Below are 17,324 nucleotides of genomic sequence, written 5' to 3' on the forward strand. Positions count from 1 at the left end.
TGTGTACTTCTTTTTCAAGTGGGCTGCAACAGCTTTTTTATTGGGTTGCAGATGAGTGCATGGCAAATTGTTTTTCAGTATCATTTAACAATAATGCAATTGTAGTATACGCATGTCTTCTTCATGTCCATCAACAATAAAATAATAACAACAAAAGAACTACATAAAAGAGGAAAAAATGTAGACACAAAGGTAGGGATGCAAAACAGCAATTTAGAAACGATGGGAGAGGGATAGCACACAAGACTGGAGAGGCCCAATGAATTATTACGTTCATGTTGTTTATTTTCTGTTTTGGGGTCCAGAGATGGCCTAAGTTAGAGATACACCATTGGACAAAAGCTTTTGGCTGCCTGACTATTGCACCACCAAGGACTGTATTAATATTGTATTCAAATACATGTACTCTAATATGGAGTAGTATGGAGTAGAGCTTTGGCAACTTTAATGCACCATCTACCTTAACAGTCGTTCACTCCACTCTGTGATTTTACGTGGTCATGGCTGAGTTGCTGTTGTTCCTAAATGCTTCCACTTTCTTATAATCATGTACAGTGTTCTGTGGAATATCCAGCAGTGATAAAATTTCACAAACCGTCTTATTGCAAAGGTGGCATCCATCACGGCACCATGCTTAAAGTCAGTGAGCTTTTCAGAGCAACCCATTTTGTATCACAAATGTTTGTAAATGGAGACTGCTTGGCTAGAGAGTTAATTTTATACACCTGTGGTAATGGGTCTGTGAAACACCTTAGAGCACTGGTTCTCAACTGGTCCAGCATCAGGACCCACCAGTCTATCTTATGACAAACCGCGACCCAAATATAAAAAAGGATTCATCAGCGCATGTTTAGTTTATTGAATATGTTTCTGTTCAACGCATGATTGGACCAAAATACAAGATATGAAAAAGGGACAAAACTCAAAAGTTTTATACCCTCTTTCCCCAGTATTATGTGAAACATTTTTGCCAATTTTCCAGAGATCTTGAGAAATTACTTTATTATCATGGGAAAAGTAGCTTTTTAATTGTAAGAAAAGAGAAATATTAGTTGAAACACTGATCACTCAAATTTCACAGTAAAACAGGGTAGAATAAAAAGGAACAAAGTATGCCCAATAAGGACTTTTGCCACAATTTTTTATACTGACACCTAGTCATGACCCACTGAAAACTGCTCCGTGACCCACTTTTGGGTCCCGACCCACCAGTTGAGAACCACTGCCTTAGAGCATTCCAGTTTGTATTCCAAATAATCTAAACTAAGAGAGAAATTATCATTTGATGAGGATTGCTAATGTTTAAAACTCGCAAAAATGAGAAAAAAGGATGTTCCTTTTACAGTTAGCGATTGGCAAATTTCATGTAAATTCGGCTTGCATTGCAGTGTATTTGTTGTTGATGCATGTAACCAAAACAAAAAACCTTCATTCATTCAAAATGATGTGCAACAGAAATGTTCTGATATTCAACTTTCATGGTTTATTCCTCTAATATTTCTTTATATCACAAAAAGTCTTCAAAATGCAGACTAGGATCTTTATATAAACTGTACACAAAGCAAGGCACTATACACTGGAGGATTTTTAAATCACAGACAGTTCATCATCACTATCTCTTTTATCAAGCATCTTTTCATCTGAAACATTAGAGACTCTACATTCACATGAAGCTGCATCATTTCATCTGTAAATGGCAAACGGTGAACTGTACAGCAAGAGTGAAGATTTGTGATATCCAGTTTTCATCCACATTCAACAAACACCTCATGGATTTACACTTTATTAATTCATTTTAGCACAGTGAATATTCAGGTAGCTTCTTCTTTTAATTCCTATATGGATTTGATATAAATATAAATAATCTTTTAATGCACAAGCATACTGAGGAGTGTTAAACAGGCTGATTGGCCCGCTCCCACTCTAACAGATGGCTGACGGTGTAATGGGACCGTCTGTCCTGCATATGGTACATATGTACAAACAAAGAAGAAGTATCACCACATTCATTCAGGGCTGAATCAGTCTACTTTGCCTCCCACTTATACAACGAACACACAAACACAAGAGCAGACAGGGAATCTGTTGCATTCAGTCGTCACCTCCTCCACTCTTCCTTCTCGTCTCCTTTTTTTTGTTTTTATCCCTCCTAGAAAAGGTTTGCTCAGGAGAGGCTGTCTCTGAGCCTGCGGACGTAAACTATAGAGGAGACAAAACAACCTCCTGGTGGCTTTTTTTACTGGTCTCTTCAGGTCTGATCCCCATTAAAAAAGTCCTTTAGCTTTCTTCAAGTTCACCTGCTTCCAGGCGGGCAGCCCTCCATACTCCTCTCTGCTCATCTCCAGGGCTTTCTGTGGGAGAGATCATCCGCTCAGTCAGGATCCAGCAGTCAAATCAAACTTCTCTATTCAGGTCAGGTATTCAACCAATCAGCTCTGGACTGTGCAACATAAGGAGTGAGTACACTGTCAGAAAAGTCATGCATCACTTCTGATGAGGTCAGACTACATGTTTCAAGCATGATTGTGGGTCTCAAACCAAAAGTAGAATGGTTTAAGGATTGGTCGGCTCTGAATATTTATATTTTTATCCTGTTTTGCCCTGCTGTCTATGATTTATTCCGTCACACTAGTGAAACTGACAAAAAAGAACACCAAGAGCATAAACAGAGGTATTTTGCCTACTGTAAAATAATGAAAAAGAATGCATAATAAGGTTTTCAAACACTTTGAGAAAAGTACAACTTTGAAATATTGAAAAGTTTGGCAACTCTGACACAGCAGGCTTATTTCTTCAACCTAGTGTGTAACTGCTGTTAGCATTAGCACCAAGCTAGTGCATCAATCAGCATTGGGACTGATTAACAAATACAGTACAGTACAACAATTTCAGTATGTTTTTTACAGTATTATTTCAGGGAGTTCTGTAGCGCCACCCCTCTTTCTTCATATGTCATCATGCTTAAGTGGTGACTGGTTGTTACCTCTTGTTACCTCTGTGCAGTCTGTCAAATCTGCCAAGTCATGGCCCAGATTAATGGCTCTACAACCACCTAATTTAAATCAAAAATATCGTGTGGTCTGATCGCATCATCAGAATCACAATACAGCTTTATTTCTTCACTTCACACCTCCAGTAACATCTAAAATGAGCTCAGGTCCATTGCTGAGTCCACAACAGTTTGCAGATTATGAGTGAACAACATGCCTAACGTTAGAAATTTCACCAGGAAACAGCAGATAGTGATGAGGCAGAGTTGGAGAGAAACACATTTGTGTTAAAATTAAGTTAGGATGCTGTGAAACAGGGGCACAACTCCATCCATGCTCAAGTTAGAGCACTCACCTTCTCATGAGCCCCTACACCCTGGATGAATGAAGAAGTTTGTTAATAAAGACAGGAAGATAAAAAGAATGTGGGCATGATGATAGACATTTTAGAAAGAAATACAAAGAGCAAAGATCATGAGGGAAATCTACAAAGATGACAGTACAGGAGGAATGATGGAAAAACACACCACGGTCAGGCTTAAGTGATGAATGCAGTCCATTATAGTTCATAACATTTATAAAAATGTCCTTAAAGCCCAAGAGTTAAGTTATATGGAGTCTAACTTTAGCTTATAGGAGAAGGCTTCCAGAAAAACCTTAGTTTTCATTATATTGTCTATGTATGGACTAGGGCTTGGTACATCCCACTGTGAGACAACTGCAGTCAGGGATGTGCGTTACAGATTAGAATGGGGAATTTGTGGACAAGAGTATCTAAACTTAAAACAAAAAGTAAGGAAATTTGTGTTTGGTACATTATTTCTTTGTTATAACAATGCTTCTTGGTAGTAAATCTTATACCGTTTGAAAGCCTGATTATTACCCTTTTAAATGATGCCACATTTGTGAGGATCATGCATTTGTGGGATGAGCAGCAGAGCTGAGTATGTGGGTTGCGCCCATGAAAAATATGCCCAATCTTCTCTGCCAGTGCCAAACAGCTGATTCTGCTATTAACCCTTGTTGGGTGTTTGGTGGATTGGATGATTGAAGTTTGAAGAAACAAGACATATCGACAATTTAATAATGTATTCATTTAACAAACAAGAGTCTCAGTAGCGTTTGGAAGAACCATACACAGCCACAACAGCCTGGCACTTCCTCCTCATGCTGGTCACCAGCCTGGTCACACACTGCTGTGGGATGGCATCCCATTCTTCAGTCAGCATTTGTCGCAAGTCAGCCAACGTGGTTGTGTTGGTCACTCTGGCATGAATAGCACACCCAAGCTGATCCCACAAGTGTTCAATGGGGTTAAGGTCAGGACTGCTGGCAGGCCATTCCATCCTCTCCACTCCCCAATTCTGGAGGTAGTCTCTGATAAACCCCGCTCTGTGGGGGCAAGTGTTGTCATCTTGGAGGATAGAGTTCTTGCTGACAGGGTGAGAAAATGGTATTATTGGGGTGTCGTCTTCTTGAGACGCCCACTTCATGGCCAGTCTCTGACATTCCCTGTTATATGGAACATGGCCTTCAGTTTGGAGATGGTACTAGGGTTCACTCCAAACAATGCGGCAACTTGGTTTTGCGAAACACCAGCTTGAAGTTGCCCAACCTACGGGCCTTATCCAGATCAGTCAAATGTGGCATGCTGATTCTTGAAGCAGACATCTACTGACCACTGCAGCAGGGCCCATGCTCACAGGTGCTGCCAATCAGGCACCTGATTAGCAGCACCTGGGGGTACCAGAAGCTCAAAACAAGAGTCAATAGCAACAGCAAAATAAGCTGTTCGGCACTGGCAGAGAAGATTGGGCACATTTTTCATGGGCGCAACCCACATACTCAGCTCTGCTGCTCATCCCACAAATGCATGATCCTTACAAATGTGGCATCATTTAAAAGGATAATAAACAGGCTTTCCAGCGGTATACGATTTATTACCAAGAAGCATTGTTACAACAAAGAAATAATGTACCAAACAAAATTTGCCTTACTTTTTGTTTTAAAGGGATACTTCAACATTTTGGCAAATTCGTCCATTGCCATAATCCCTGTAGTCTTAGTAATAGGTTTGTTACCTTTAGTTGTCGTGCAAGCTGTTTTTAGATCAGCCGCAGCTGAGTTCGGACCTGCTGTGCCAACTCAATGTAAGCAGACGGTATTCTGGCTTTCCCTTATCAAACTCATCAAATATACAATCTAACAACTCCAAAACGCTCTCGTGGACAAGTTGAGACCTGCACATTCACCACGCTATGAAATAATCATGGAACATTACGAGACGGAGATGTTTTAAAGCTACATGCAAAGCCGGAACTACACTCCAGGCATGGCTGCTGCACTGTGTCACTCTGCCCAGTGGTTTACTCAAGAAATAGTTCTGAGTATTTGCTTTACGCGTCGTAATGTTACACAATTATAGGTTATTATTTCATAGCGTGGTGAATGTGCAGGTCACAAGTTGTCCATGAGAGCGTTTTGGAGTTGTTGGATTGTATATTTGATGAATTTGATGAGGGAAAGCCGGAATACCATCTGCTTACATTGAGATGGCACAGCAGGTCCGAACAGCTTGCACCGACAACTTAAGGTAACGAACCTATTACTAAGACTGTAGGAATTATGGCAATGGACGAATTTGCCAAAATGTTGAAGTATCCCTTTAAGTTTATTTAGCACTGGTACCAGTTAATTGCATGTTCTTTTAGCAGTCCAGGCTGGGTCGCCACAGACATTGTGACATCAGGTTCAAAAGGCCAGCATTAGGAATGCACAGATACCAATAACAGTATTGGGTACTGGTACCATCAGGTTCTTTGCAGACGTTACGCAGGATCAAGTGATGAGTGCAAACAACATATACAAGTCAAATATAAGTACTCCTACTTGGTCTGGAAAAATGTGGTATCTGTACATGCCTAGGCAATATATCAGAGACTCTTTCAGGTGAAGGCTCTTACCTCAAAGTCATCATCAGTCAGGTAAACCTCCAGGCGGAGAGGGTCTACCCCTTCAGGCAGCGGCCGGGCCAGAAGGTCTGACAGTGGGTACGTGGTCTTGCACAGCCGGGCCAACACGTCCTCCACCAGGATGATCTGGTTACACACCTCTGCCTCCTGAAAACATGTAGATGCATGCATATATTTCAGCTCAAAAATTCACCATGGAGTTGGAAAGCAGAACACAAACCAGATTCCAAAACCACAGAGGGATTACACCTAGACTGCTCTGTTTTGTTTCCAGAAAATATCCCCCTTATTCTACACAATGAGTGCTTGTGTTTCAGTTCAGTAGGTTCATTAATGGCTGAGACACTCTGTCAGCAACACTGGTTCATATCAGATGATGTAGAAGGAAGAAATCAGATAACACAATTAGACGCACACACCCTCTCAGTGATCTCAGCAATGTCCTCTCTGTGCTCCCAGCTCGGAAACATGTTGGTGAAGGTGAGCGGCTCCAGACCAGCATGGATCAAATACGCTTTGGGAGGTTTCCTTTCATTCTTTTCTGTGAAAACAAAACAGAAACAATACAACTGGACACTAACAAATGTATTAAATATCATGTTTTCTAAGTACTGTTGAGTTCAAGCCAGTGATGGACTGACTATCTGGGACTTGGGCAAATGCCAGAGGGGCCACCAAGTTTGGACTGTTTGGGCCCATCTTTCCATAGATAAAAAAGGTAATCATGAAGAATAGACACACACACAAAAAAAAAACAAAAACAAAAAAAACAAAAAAAAAAAAACAAAAATGAATAGAAAAGTTGGTTATGAATTATAGAAGCAGTCCATTGCAAATGCCACGGCCTTTTCTTGATCCCAGACTGTCACTGGTTCCAGCAGTAATGTCTGTGTAATAACGAGAAGAATGGAGGGAAATACCTTTGCAGTACTGCAGCACAGTCTCCATGGCACACTTCCTGTCTGAGTCCCAGCGGATCCTGGCCGAGCCGGTGCTTTCACTGTCCTGAGGCCACCAGCCCTGCCACAGATACACCTCATGGTGGTTGTCCACCAGGAAAAGGGCTGAGATTTAGAAGAAGAAAACAACATCTTCAGATGTCCAGTAAGTCATGTTTGGGAGTTGGTTTTAGGTCCCACACATTACATAGAAACCACTTAGAGCACATACATTACATAGAAACCACTTAGAGCACATACATTACTTTGGTTTAATTTTAAAAGTTTTGTAACTAAAAAAAATCACTTTATTTTGTTACTTTTTCATAAAAGTGATCAATTATTAAAAAAATGGGCTATTTCCCTTTACCCTTACAGCTGTGTCAGTGCACACATACAGCAAGGTAATTCAACTAGCCAGATGGCAGAAAGGAGAGCATAACTTTGTAGAGCTATTCCTGCTCTGTGGAACAACATTATAGCAAACTGTAAGTTCTCTAGGTTGTATTGATTTCATTAAAACAGCTGTGTGTAATACTATTTACACCACATTCCAAATTATTATGCAGATTGGATTTTAGTGTCATAAACATTCAATTTTTTGTTCTCAGACACCTGTGATAATTAGTTTGCCAGGTGAGCCCATTTAAAGAAAAACTACTTAAGAAGGACGTTCCACATTATTAAGCAGGCCACAGGTTTCAAGCAATATGGGAAAGAAAAAGGATCTCTCTGCTGCCAAAAAGCATCAGATAGGGCAGTGCCTTAGACAAGGTATGGAAACATTAGATAGTTCACGAAAACTTAAGTGTGATTATTGTACTTTGAAGAAATTTGTGGCTGATTCAGAGCACAGACGGGTTTGTGCAGATAAAGATATAATGAAGAAGGTTTCCGTCAGACAAATTCATCAGATTAAGAAAGCAGCTGCTAAGATGCCATTACAAAGCAGCAAACAGGTATTTGAAGCTGCTGGTGCCTCTGGAGTCCCACGAACTTCAAGATGTAAGATCCTCCAGAGGCTTGCAGTTGGGCATAAACCTACTATTCAGCCTCCCCTAACCAATGCTCACAAGCAGGAACGGTTGCAGTGGGTCCAGAAATACATTAAGACTTATTTACAAACAGTCTTGTTTACTGATGAGTGCCGTGCAACCCTGGATGGTCCAGATGGAGGAGTAGTGGATGGTTGGTGAATGGCCACCATGTCCCAACAAGACTGCATCGTCAGCAAGGATGTGATGGAGTCATGTTTTGGGCCGGAATCATGGGGAGAGAGCTCGTAGCCCCCTTTACGGTCCCTGAAGGTGTGAAAATAACCTCTGCAAAGTGTATAGAGTTTCTGACTGACCACTTTCTTCCAAGAAGAACTGTGCCTTCCATAGCAAAATTATCTTCACGCATGACAATGCACCATCTCATGCTGCAAAGAATACCTCTGTGTCATTGACTGCTATGGGCATAAAAGGAGAGAAACTCATGGTGTGACCCTCAACCCTATTAAGAACCTTTGGCGCATCCTCAAGCAAAACATCTATGAGGGTGGGAGGCAATTCACATCAAAACAACAGCTCTGGGAGGCTATTCTGACATCTTGCAAAGAAATTCAAGCAGAAACTCTCCAAAAACTCACAAGTTCATTGGATGCAAGAATTGTGAAGGTGATATTAAAGAAGGGGTAACTTAAGATGTTTTTGATTAAAATATCTTTTGATTTTAGTAAATATGACCTCCTAATGCTGCAACTTCAACAAATGGCCATTTTCAGTTCTTAACAACCTATACGATTTTTTGAAACTCTGCTGTGAATCATAATTTGGAACAGTGCATTTCGACTTATTTTTTGTTTTTGGAAAAAAATCATTATCATTGGGAGGTTTGTTCAATAAAATCTGAATTATGCTCTAACCATTGATGATTTGAAAATATACTGACTGTAAATTGCATGGACTATTTAGGAAAATCAGAGAAAAATATCATTTGCATGATAAGTTGGAATGTGGAGTATGTTCTAAATCAGCTGGTGAATAAAAGTAAAAGCACATTCAAAGGCAGAGTGCTAAAAGAGCAACACAGCTGCACAGAGACTTGCTGCTTAACAAAATGGCAAGAGTCACATGAAAGGACAGTTTAACTTGTTGTTCCCCTTTATGAGACTCAAAAAATGCTAAAACCAGGGTTTCTCACCAGAGTTTCTCTGGTTTAAAAATGCTTTTAGACTCTGTGAACGATGAAGATTTGTACCTGGCTGTGAAGCCGCGTAGAGGTCCTCCTGTAGGAAAGGCATTGAGTTGACCCGTTTGGGTTCTCTGGCAGGAAACAGAAACTCTACAGCTGAAAACTCCCCAGAGCTGCTGCTCAGCTGGTACAGACGAGGTGTGAAGTTAAATCTTCCAGGGTCTGAGGATCCAAGGTCAAGCAACTAGTTAGTAACATCACCAGTCCTTTTTACATTTCAAGAACACCCATTTTAATGAGACTTTTTCATTATAAGGGCTCTCTTTTCCCCTGACCTTGCAGCATGCAGTCATACGCTTTCCTGTCTCTCCTCCCAAGGGGTTCCCAGAATCCTGGGGGCTCTGCTCCCTCATCAAATTCCCGAATTGTAACCCTGCTGCTGCTGTGGAGGCCAGCTTCAAGAGGACAACTACAGACAAATAAATCACTTTAGTTGATGGTTTGAGCTTCTTCATGCAGACATCAGTGTTAAAATCAGAGTGAAATTAACACTTCAAATAGTTAAAACATTTTTTAGATGAATTTGACAAAGCTTTCAGGAGCTGCTTTGCTCAAATGTCGAAAGAAATCATTAACACATTCCCTGTGCTACTCCACCACTGTTCTGCTTTGTTTCTTAAGAAAGGAAATAAATCTTCAACTCACTGCTCCTTGATTTTGTTAGCTGCCATGCGTGCCACTTCTTTTGTGTGCGCCTGAGATTTGCAGCCATGCCACAGGTAGATAAGAGCCTGGCTGACGCTCAGCAGCACCATGGAGACTCTGGAGCGCAGGCTACTGCAGTGACACGCTACCTCCAGCAGATGGCCCTCCACCTCTACCTCTCCACGCACGCAATACAGACGCCAGTCATCTGGAGGGAACAGACAAATATGTAAGGATGATGACTATCATCATCTGTGCATTAACTGGTATTAAATCGCATAATTGCATACTTTATTGTCCCTTTAAGCACACATTGCAAAAAACTGCTGCATCTCCCTGCAGCCACAGTGATGTAATATAAGTCTACCAGAAGTCTGCTCTTGTGTTTTGTGCTGATAGATCACCATTCTTTCAGTGGAGATTGTAGCTTACTTTGTGAGTTTTCCTCCTCCTCTTCTCTCTTCCCTGAGTGGACGATCATCCCTCCTTTGAAGCACTGCAGGAAACAAGGTGGCTCTTTACCCTGCTGCACCTGAACCTGGAGGAAATTTAAAGGAAGCAGAAGAGCTGAACATTAAACAATTATACTGTATGTGCTGTACAAAGAATGATGGTGGTGAAAACAGACTTGTTTTCACGCTGACACCCCTGTGCCTGTACCTGTGCTCCCCGCTCCTCGTCCAGCTCCACCGTCATCAGTGCTGACGTTCCTTTCTCGCTGACTGTGGAGTTACGGCCCTGCCAGAAGAAATAACAGCACTTCTCCTTCCCGGGCCCTGCTGTCTTCTGCTGGTCAGGGTTCTGTCTCCTTCCAACTGATGGCAAAGAAAAAGTTGTACTGAATTATTCAAAGTGTTATTGGTCTCAGATGGATGGTGATGGTGAGAGCCATTACCCATAAATGGAGAAAACTTGACCGTGGTGAACCTTTCCAGGAATGGCTGTCCTGCCAAAGTACCTCCAAGCGCATTGATGGGCAACACTGATGTAAATGGTGTGCCACGATCATCATACAAACCCCAATTCACAAAAGTTGTGGCATTATGTAAAATGTGAATCAATTCAGTGATTTGTAAACCATTTTCAACCTACTAAATACAGTACAAAGGCAAGATAACTAATGTTCAAACTGTTTTTTCTGGTAATATACACACATTCTGAATGTGTGTCTGTCTAATTTTGATGCCTGCAAGATTCTAAAAAAGTTTGGACAGGGACAAGGAGCCCCTAGGAATGTTGTAAAATGCTCAGAAAACACCTAGGATATTCCACAGATAAGTCAGTTCACTGATAGTAGATAGCAGTAACATGACTGGGAATAAAAGGAGCACTCCTGAAAGGCTCAAGTCATTCACAGTTAACTGTGTTGGCAAATAGTTCAACAGCTTGTGAACAACATTCCTCAACATGCAATGCAAGGGATTTAGAGATTTCCCCACCTGAAGTCTGTAATGTTATCAAAAGATTAAGGGAATGTGAAAAAATTCTCTGCACATGAGTGGTAAAGCTGAAAACCAACACTGAATGCAACTGACATTTGATTCCTTTAGGTGGCACTTCATGAAAAAACGGTTTTGCTCTGTGATGGATATTACAATGAGCGCTCAGGAACACTTCAGGAAACCATCGTCAGTTCACACAGTTAAACACTGCATCTAAAAATGTAAGTTTACACTCTACAATGCAAAGTGAAGACCATATATCAACAACATCCAGAAGTGCCACCAACTTCTCTGGGCCTGGGCTCATCTCAGATGGACTGACCTAAAGTGGAAAAGTGTGCTGTGGTCTGATGAGTCCACATTTCAAACTGTTTTTGAAAATAAAGGTTGCTGGGTCCTCTGGGCTACAGAGGAAAGGGACCATCTGGATCATTAACAACACAAAGTTCAAAAGTCAGCATCTGTGATGGTATGGGGGTGTTTTAGTGTCCATGGCATGAGTTGCACATTTGTGAAGACAGCATTAATACTGAGAGATACATACAGGTTTAGGGCAACATAGACTTCTATCTAGATGACGCCTTTTTCAGGGACATCCCTGCTTATTTCAGCAAGATAAAGCCAAGCCACATTCTGCAAGAATTACAACAGCATGGCTTCACAGTAAAAGAAGGTGGGGCCTACTGGACAACTGGCCTGCAAGCAGTCCTGTATATGGCACAATATGAAGTGTAAGATACAACAATAAAAACCAAGTTTTTTGTGGAGTGTTCATCAGGCTGACAAGTATTGGCAAATCACTAGATTTAAATTTTGCACAACATTCCAACTTTCTTTAGTTTATCATTTTTTAATTTTTTCAATTATTTGACCTGCCACTAGTATTTATGTTAATGTTGTTCATTAGTGATACACTGTAAGACAATTCTTACCTGCTGCGCTGACCATGTATTTCCACTTCATGACATATGTGTCCCCCTCATGAAACTGGCCGATGCTCTGGCGAGGCAGGCGGCTGTAGTCGAACTCAAGGATGTGCCACACCTCCACCCCCAGGGTGCTGATCTCGTAGTAGCGTCCATCCTCTGCCTCCACCAGGCCGTAGCCTCGCCCCACGTTAAACCCATCCAGCTTTGTGCAGATGGGCCCCTGATGGAGGGGCAGCATCAGGGAGGCGTCGAACGCATGTGGCTGATCAGAGGTGGACGGCTCCTGGGAACAGTTAGTATATGAGTGATGACAGAGTGACAGTCTGCATGTCATGAGGTACATGACAAACTTTTAGGTACCTTTTGATCATTGATATGGTCATTTGTGTTTCTGGTGGGACTGGGACTTTTCCTGGAGTCACTCCAGTCTAGGAACTTCTCTTTGAACAGGGTGGTCTCATTATGTTGAGTCAGTCTGCCGAACACTGCCCAGTCAGGCCGACCCTGACCTTTCCTACAGGAGAGAGGATAAGGAAGGTCAAAAACACAATAATAATGCTTCAGTCACTAAAATGTCCTTTGTTTTAATTGCTTTATTGAGGACCTCTTGGCAATCTATGTACTAGTAAATATTTAATTTGCTTTGGCTGGTGGAATCTGCTGAGCCACAGCAATGTCCCAATGTCCTGCACTGAACTTTAGAATGGAAAGAATACAAAGTACAAATACACACCTATTAAATGAACACAACATAAATTTAAACATCTGTGTTCTTATTCATACTTGGGTATCAGAGGGTTGCACTCTCCTGGGTCAAGCGGGTTGATGTCACAGTTTGTGTAGTCGAAGGTGCCGTTCCACAGGTGCTTGGCCAGCTGGAAGGCCACCTTCCTCTGAGCTAGCGTCACTTCTTTTCCATGCCAGATGTACATCTCACTGCCAAAGTCGAACACCAAAACCTGCACAGAAGCACAGACAGGGGTGTTTTTGTGAGCCAGTAGTACAGCAGGCTGTGCTAACTCACTCTTTATATAGTTAGTTTTTATCCATATAGGTACAGTACGACGCAAATAAACCATTGCCACACTCTGCAACATCTATAGTCTGAGCTCATCTGCAATTCCAGTCTCCTGCTGGCCCTTTAAAACACTTAAACTCAGCGATACAAGCATGAAGCAAAAAACAAGGACACCAAACAAGTTCCACAATAAAAGGACAGAAACACTAAATAACACACACTAGCACAAAGTAAAAAGGAAGGGCAAGCTCTTCCATGAAACACTGATCCCTCTTTGTTAAAGTTTCCGCTAGGTGGCACCAAAGGAAAGCCAAACATACTTTTAAAAATTCTAAACAAGTTTAAACTCATCATGCTGTCTGACCTCTTTAGGGTTAAGCAGAGAGCAGCGGGGCATCTTTGCCCAGAAATCATCATCAGGGACTAGTTTGTCATCCATCAGGCGGTAAATACAGTTCGTCTCCACAATCGCTCCCTCATACAGCTCGTCTTCATCAGGCGTTCCAGCAGCTACAAGAATACAGACGAGTGTGTAAGCTTTAATTACAGCTTAAAAGACTTGTTCCTGGAAGTTAAGCCAATGACAGGTACCAATACTTACACTGAATGCTCGATTGGCCTCCCAGAATCTTCCAGAAATCCTTGGCAGCTTGGCTTTGTGTGTTGGCGGCCTCCTCGATCACATGGATGTAGTTGGCACGGCAGCCCAAATCTCTCTTACTCTGGATGAAATTTGCTAACTCTGCAGCCTGGAAAAAGAAGAGCAAAATGCTAGGGAATTTTCTGACAAGTCTATAAAATCAATCCAAAAAACAGAGGTTTCCTGGGAATTTCAGTACTTTGCTGGTATAGTTAACAGTGTTCACACAAAATGGGCCAAAGAAGTCTACACATCCCTGTTAAAATGCCACATTTTTGTGGTGTAAATAAACCTGGTCAAAATATGAGGCATGGCTATTAAAAAACAAGACTGCAATGCGATTTCATTGAACATAACATTTTTTAATGTCTTTCTCCTTTAGGATACTCCCCTTCTGCAGAAACACACTGCTGCATTCAGGTCTTCACTAATCAAAGCAGTGCAGTAGGTCTCTTCTGTCTCAGAACTTCTGTGGTTCTTAACTTCTGACAGACTCAAAACCTTTGAGCACAAATTTGATCTTAGGAAAAAGTCACACTGTGCTAAATCAGCTGAATAGGGAGGGTGATCAAACATTATGTTTGTTTTTGGGTCTGAAACCGTTTTACTGGGAGTGCAGTGTGAGCCGGAGTGTTGCCTTGATGAAACCATTTTTCTACAATTCAGTCAGAGACACTCTCATTATACATGCAACCATTTTATTGCAAAATGGATAAACAGTTTAACTTGGTGGAGAAGGCTCTGCTCAAAAGACACTCCCTTGGTTAGCCAAACAATACTTGGACTTTCCAGGGAGCGCATAGCTAGAAACCCCCAAAACAACAGTGCCCCACACCAGCTGGGCAAAACTTCCCATGCTAAGAATCAGTCAGATGTCTATATACATGTGGCACAGCAGATGCTGATTACCTCAAAATACTTTGATGCAGTATGCATCCTAGTCAGCATTCACAGTTATGCAAAAAGTTTTGCTGCAGACCCTCAAAACATGTCTATGATGCAGCGTGCATCTTAAGAAGGCCATTTTAGCTTTAAATATGAAACTTTTAATGTTGTTTAGCAGCATGGTGCAACAGCATAACTTCAAGCAAGGATTAGGGAGCAGAACGTCATGTTTAAATACACCGCTATTGAAAGAAAGAGCTGTGATTGGCTATGGGAGCTGGGAGGAGATCACGGGGATCAGCTGGCTGCTCCATTTCTAGTCTCTTTCTTCTGACTTTGTCCTCGCAGTTTTTCTTGAACCTGCCTGTAATAGTGCTGATTCACCGTCGACCCGACTGGAACCCACTCCTCTAAAATGATACCCTTGATGTCAAAGAAAACAAACAACATGGACTTGTATTTTGACTTGCTTTGTTGTGTTTTCTTCATCAATGCAATCAGTGTCGAGGGGCAGTACTTTCGGGCGCAGCAGAGTCGTGACGTAAGCAAGCAGCAACAAGAGGCCGGTGCAATTATGGCAGAAGACATTAGCAAGGATGCTGCTAAAGCATCAGTTTTATCAGAACTTGACAATGTTTCTTTGTTAAAAGAAGAACAGAGAACAGAATTGAGTTGTTTTCTTTTCAAAAACAACAAAAGTCGTGTACTGACATGTCTACAGTTGCCTTGGTTTGCATTATGCTGTTCCTTATGGAGTTTACTCCTCAGGGGTGCAGCTCGGTAGTGGCTACGTCATGTGTTTTGTTGCTCTGATTGGCCCATAAAGATGTGACAGACAGAATGTTCATCCAACTGGCTCTGCCCTTTCCCAAACACTGTCTATGGGAGGTTTCCCAGATGGATGTGTGAAACAAATCCATCTAGCGTGTCAGGTTAGTTTTCCAGTGCATTGACTGCCATTTTGTCCCAGGATCGTATTGGAAGAGCCATGTTTAATCACTCCTTCTAAAAAATGTGGATTTCCTTCAATTTATTCCAAAATGTCTCCTAAAATGCAAAAAAATAATCTGCTTATTTTTATGAACTCGACAAACACCCATAAATAATGTGGGGAAGGGATCAGAATGAGGTCAGCGCTGTGTCAAGCTACTTTAAGGTCATTAGACCAATCTGGGCTTTGAACAATAGCTTTGTTTTGTTTGTGTTTCCTGCGACAACCCTCCGACACATACACAGGCCTGTCCTTTCAAACATGCACACTTCTTCCTGTTATGTGTCAACCTTTGCTTCCTCTCAGGCTCTGTTTACATCCTGAATATGAAGAGTGACCCACATTAGAGGACTCTGAATACTCCACTGGTTTGATGCTGCCTCAAATCAAGTCTACCTGTTTTGATTTTTTGTTTTTATTTCTCACAGTCCAGACCTTGTTCTTCTCAATGACATTGGCGAACTCTCCAGTCCAGACAAAGCAGTGGTGTGGCGTGATGAGTAGGAAACAATCTCCGCTGTTTAATGAGGATGCTCTGGGCTCCACTAGTCTGGTCTGGACATGCCGTCGGCCTGGCATTAAAAAAACACAAAGACAAACAGAAGGCATATCAGTGGTAGCTCTGATTATCACTGTCAGCATGCCTGGGTTATCATCCTGTGGGTGTTGTAGAAACAATGTGCCAGCCGTGACCTCTTGACATGTACATGTCTGTACGTACGCCCGCCTTGTCAAGCTCATCCCTTCATATTTTAAACCTCCTGGTTGTTACATGGCCAGAATAGATTACAGCCTACATTAAATCATAAAAGTGTCAAATTACATAGTATCTTCTAGTGGTCTGAGCAGAAGTTCCTCTAAACCTCCGTGCTGACAAAGCAGGGACAAAGCGGTACCCCTGGTGCTGTGGATTTTCTCTGGATTATGCTGCATGTGGTTTCTAAGGAGAGGATCAGCTCAGGATAGGGTGTAGTGACCAAGGGAGAATGATTTAGGGCCACAGCTGTCACCCACAGACGTGCGGAGGAGGTGCAAAGACACCAAAATAGACTTGTCCCCTATTTTAGATATCCTCTGAAAGGGACACCCTTTAAGCAGCATCCTCTGAGGCTTTGTGTTTGGAACAGCAGCTACTGGATTTATTTTTCCATCCTCATAAACAACTGAATGTAACTGCTGGCAGAAACTCTGTTGGCTCTGTATTCCTAATGCTTTTGTCTCTGCAAATCCGAAAAGTCAGTTCACGAAGTGTTGGAAATGCAGACAGATGTTTTTTTGTATTCCTTTTTGCCTCGTTGACTTTTTTTAGGCAGTATCCTGAGGCCTGCCAGCAACTCCAACTGTACAAGATATAGCAGTATTTTCAAAAGAGTACCCCACGTAGCTGCTCACTTCTCGAATTATTCTTGAAGGTTTTATGAGCAAGCTTCAGAAAAAGGTAGATACTTGAGACCGTACTGCTTTGATGCTGTCTGACCAGGCAAAGAAAGAAAACACAAAGATAAAAAGAAACACCTACAACACTTGCAGCAAGTTGAATTCTGAGTAACCTTTATTGAAAACAGTGGATTGCCCCCTCTGGATAGGTAGTGAGTCTCTGCCTCAGGTGAAGGCGTTAAAGTACCTCAGGGTCTTG

General features: G+C 41.9%; 1 protein-coding gene across 10 annotated transcripts in view; it reads right to left on the minus strand.

Moving 5' to 3' along the window:
* Positions 1-1,466: 1,466 nt before the first annotated feature.
* svila (supervillin a) overlaps positions 1,467-17,324 on the minus strand; it is a 113,647-nt gene continuing 97,789 nt past the window's right edge. For 9 of the 10 annotated variants that reach the window (XM_041814687.1, XM_041814688.1, XM_041814681.1 and 6 more), the window contains 15 exons: positions 16,124-16,260; positions 13,774-13,921; positions 13,537-13,682; positions 12,938-13,113; positions 12,515-12,668; positions 12,158-12,437; positions 10,444-10,598; positions 10,216-10,321; positions 9,784-9,991; positions 9,414-9,547; positions 9,145-9,300; positions 6,883-7,026; positions 6,382-6,503; positions 5,954-6,109; positions 1,467-2,351 (listed from right to left, as the gene is read on the minus strand). In XM_041814687.1, the coding sequence (XP_041670621.1) occupies positions 2,265-2,351; positions 5,954-6,109; positions 6,382-6,503; positions 6,883-7,026; positions 9,145-9,300; positions 9,414-9,547; positions 9,784-9,991; positions 10,216-10,321; positions 10,444-10,598; positions 12,158-12,437; positions 12,515-12,668; positions 12,938-13,113; positions 13,537-13,682; positions 13,774-13,921; positions 16,124-16,260 (2,309 nt within the window). In that variant the 3' untranslated portion in view covers positions 1,467-2,264. Of the gene's footprint in view, positions 2,441-5,953; positions 6,110-6,381; positions 6,504-6,882; positions 7,027-9,144; positions 9,301-9,413; positions 9,548-9,783; positions 9,992-10,215; positions 10,322-10,443; positions 10,599-12,157; positions 12,438-12,514; positions 12,669-12,937; positions 13,114-13,536; positions 13,683-13,773; positions 13,922-16,123; positions 16,261-17,324 lie in introns of all 10 variants that reach the window. The other variant, XM_041814683.1, reaches the window with a different exon arrangement.

This window comes from Cheilinus undulatus, linkage group 19 (genome assembly GCF_018320785.1).
Source record: "Cheilinus undulatus linkage group 19, ASM1832078v1, whole genome shotgun sequence".
Classification (NCBI taxonomy): Eukaryota; Metazoa; Chordata; class Actinopteri; order Labriformes; family Labridae; genus Cheilinus; species Cheilinus undulatus.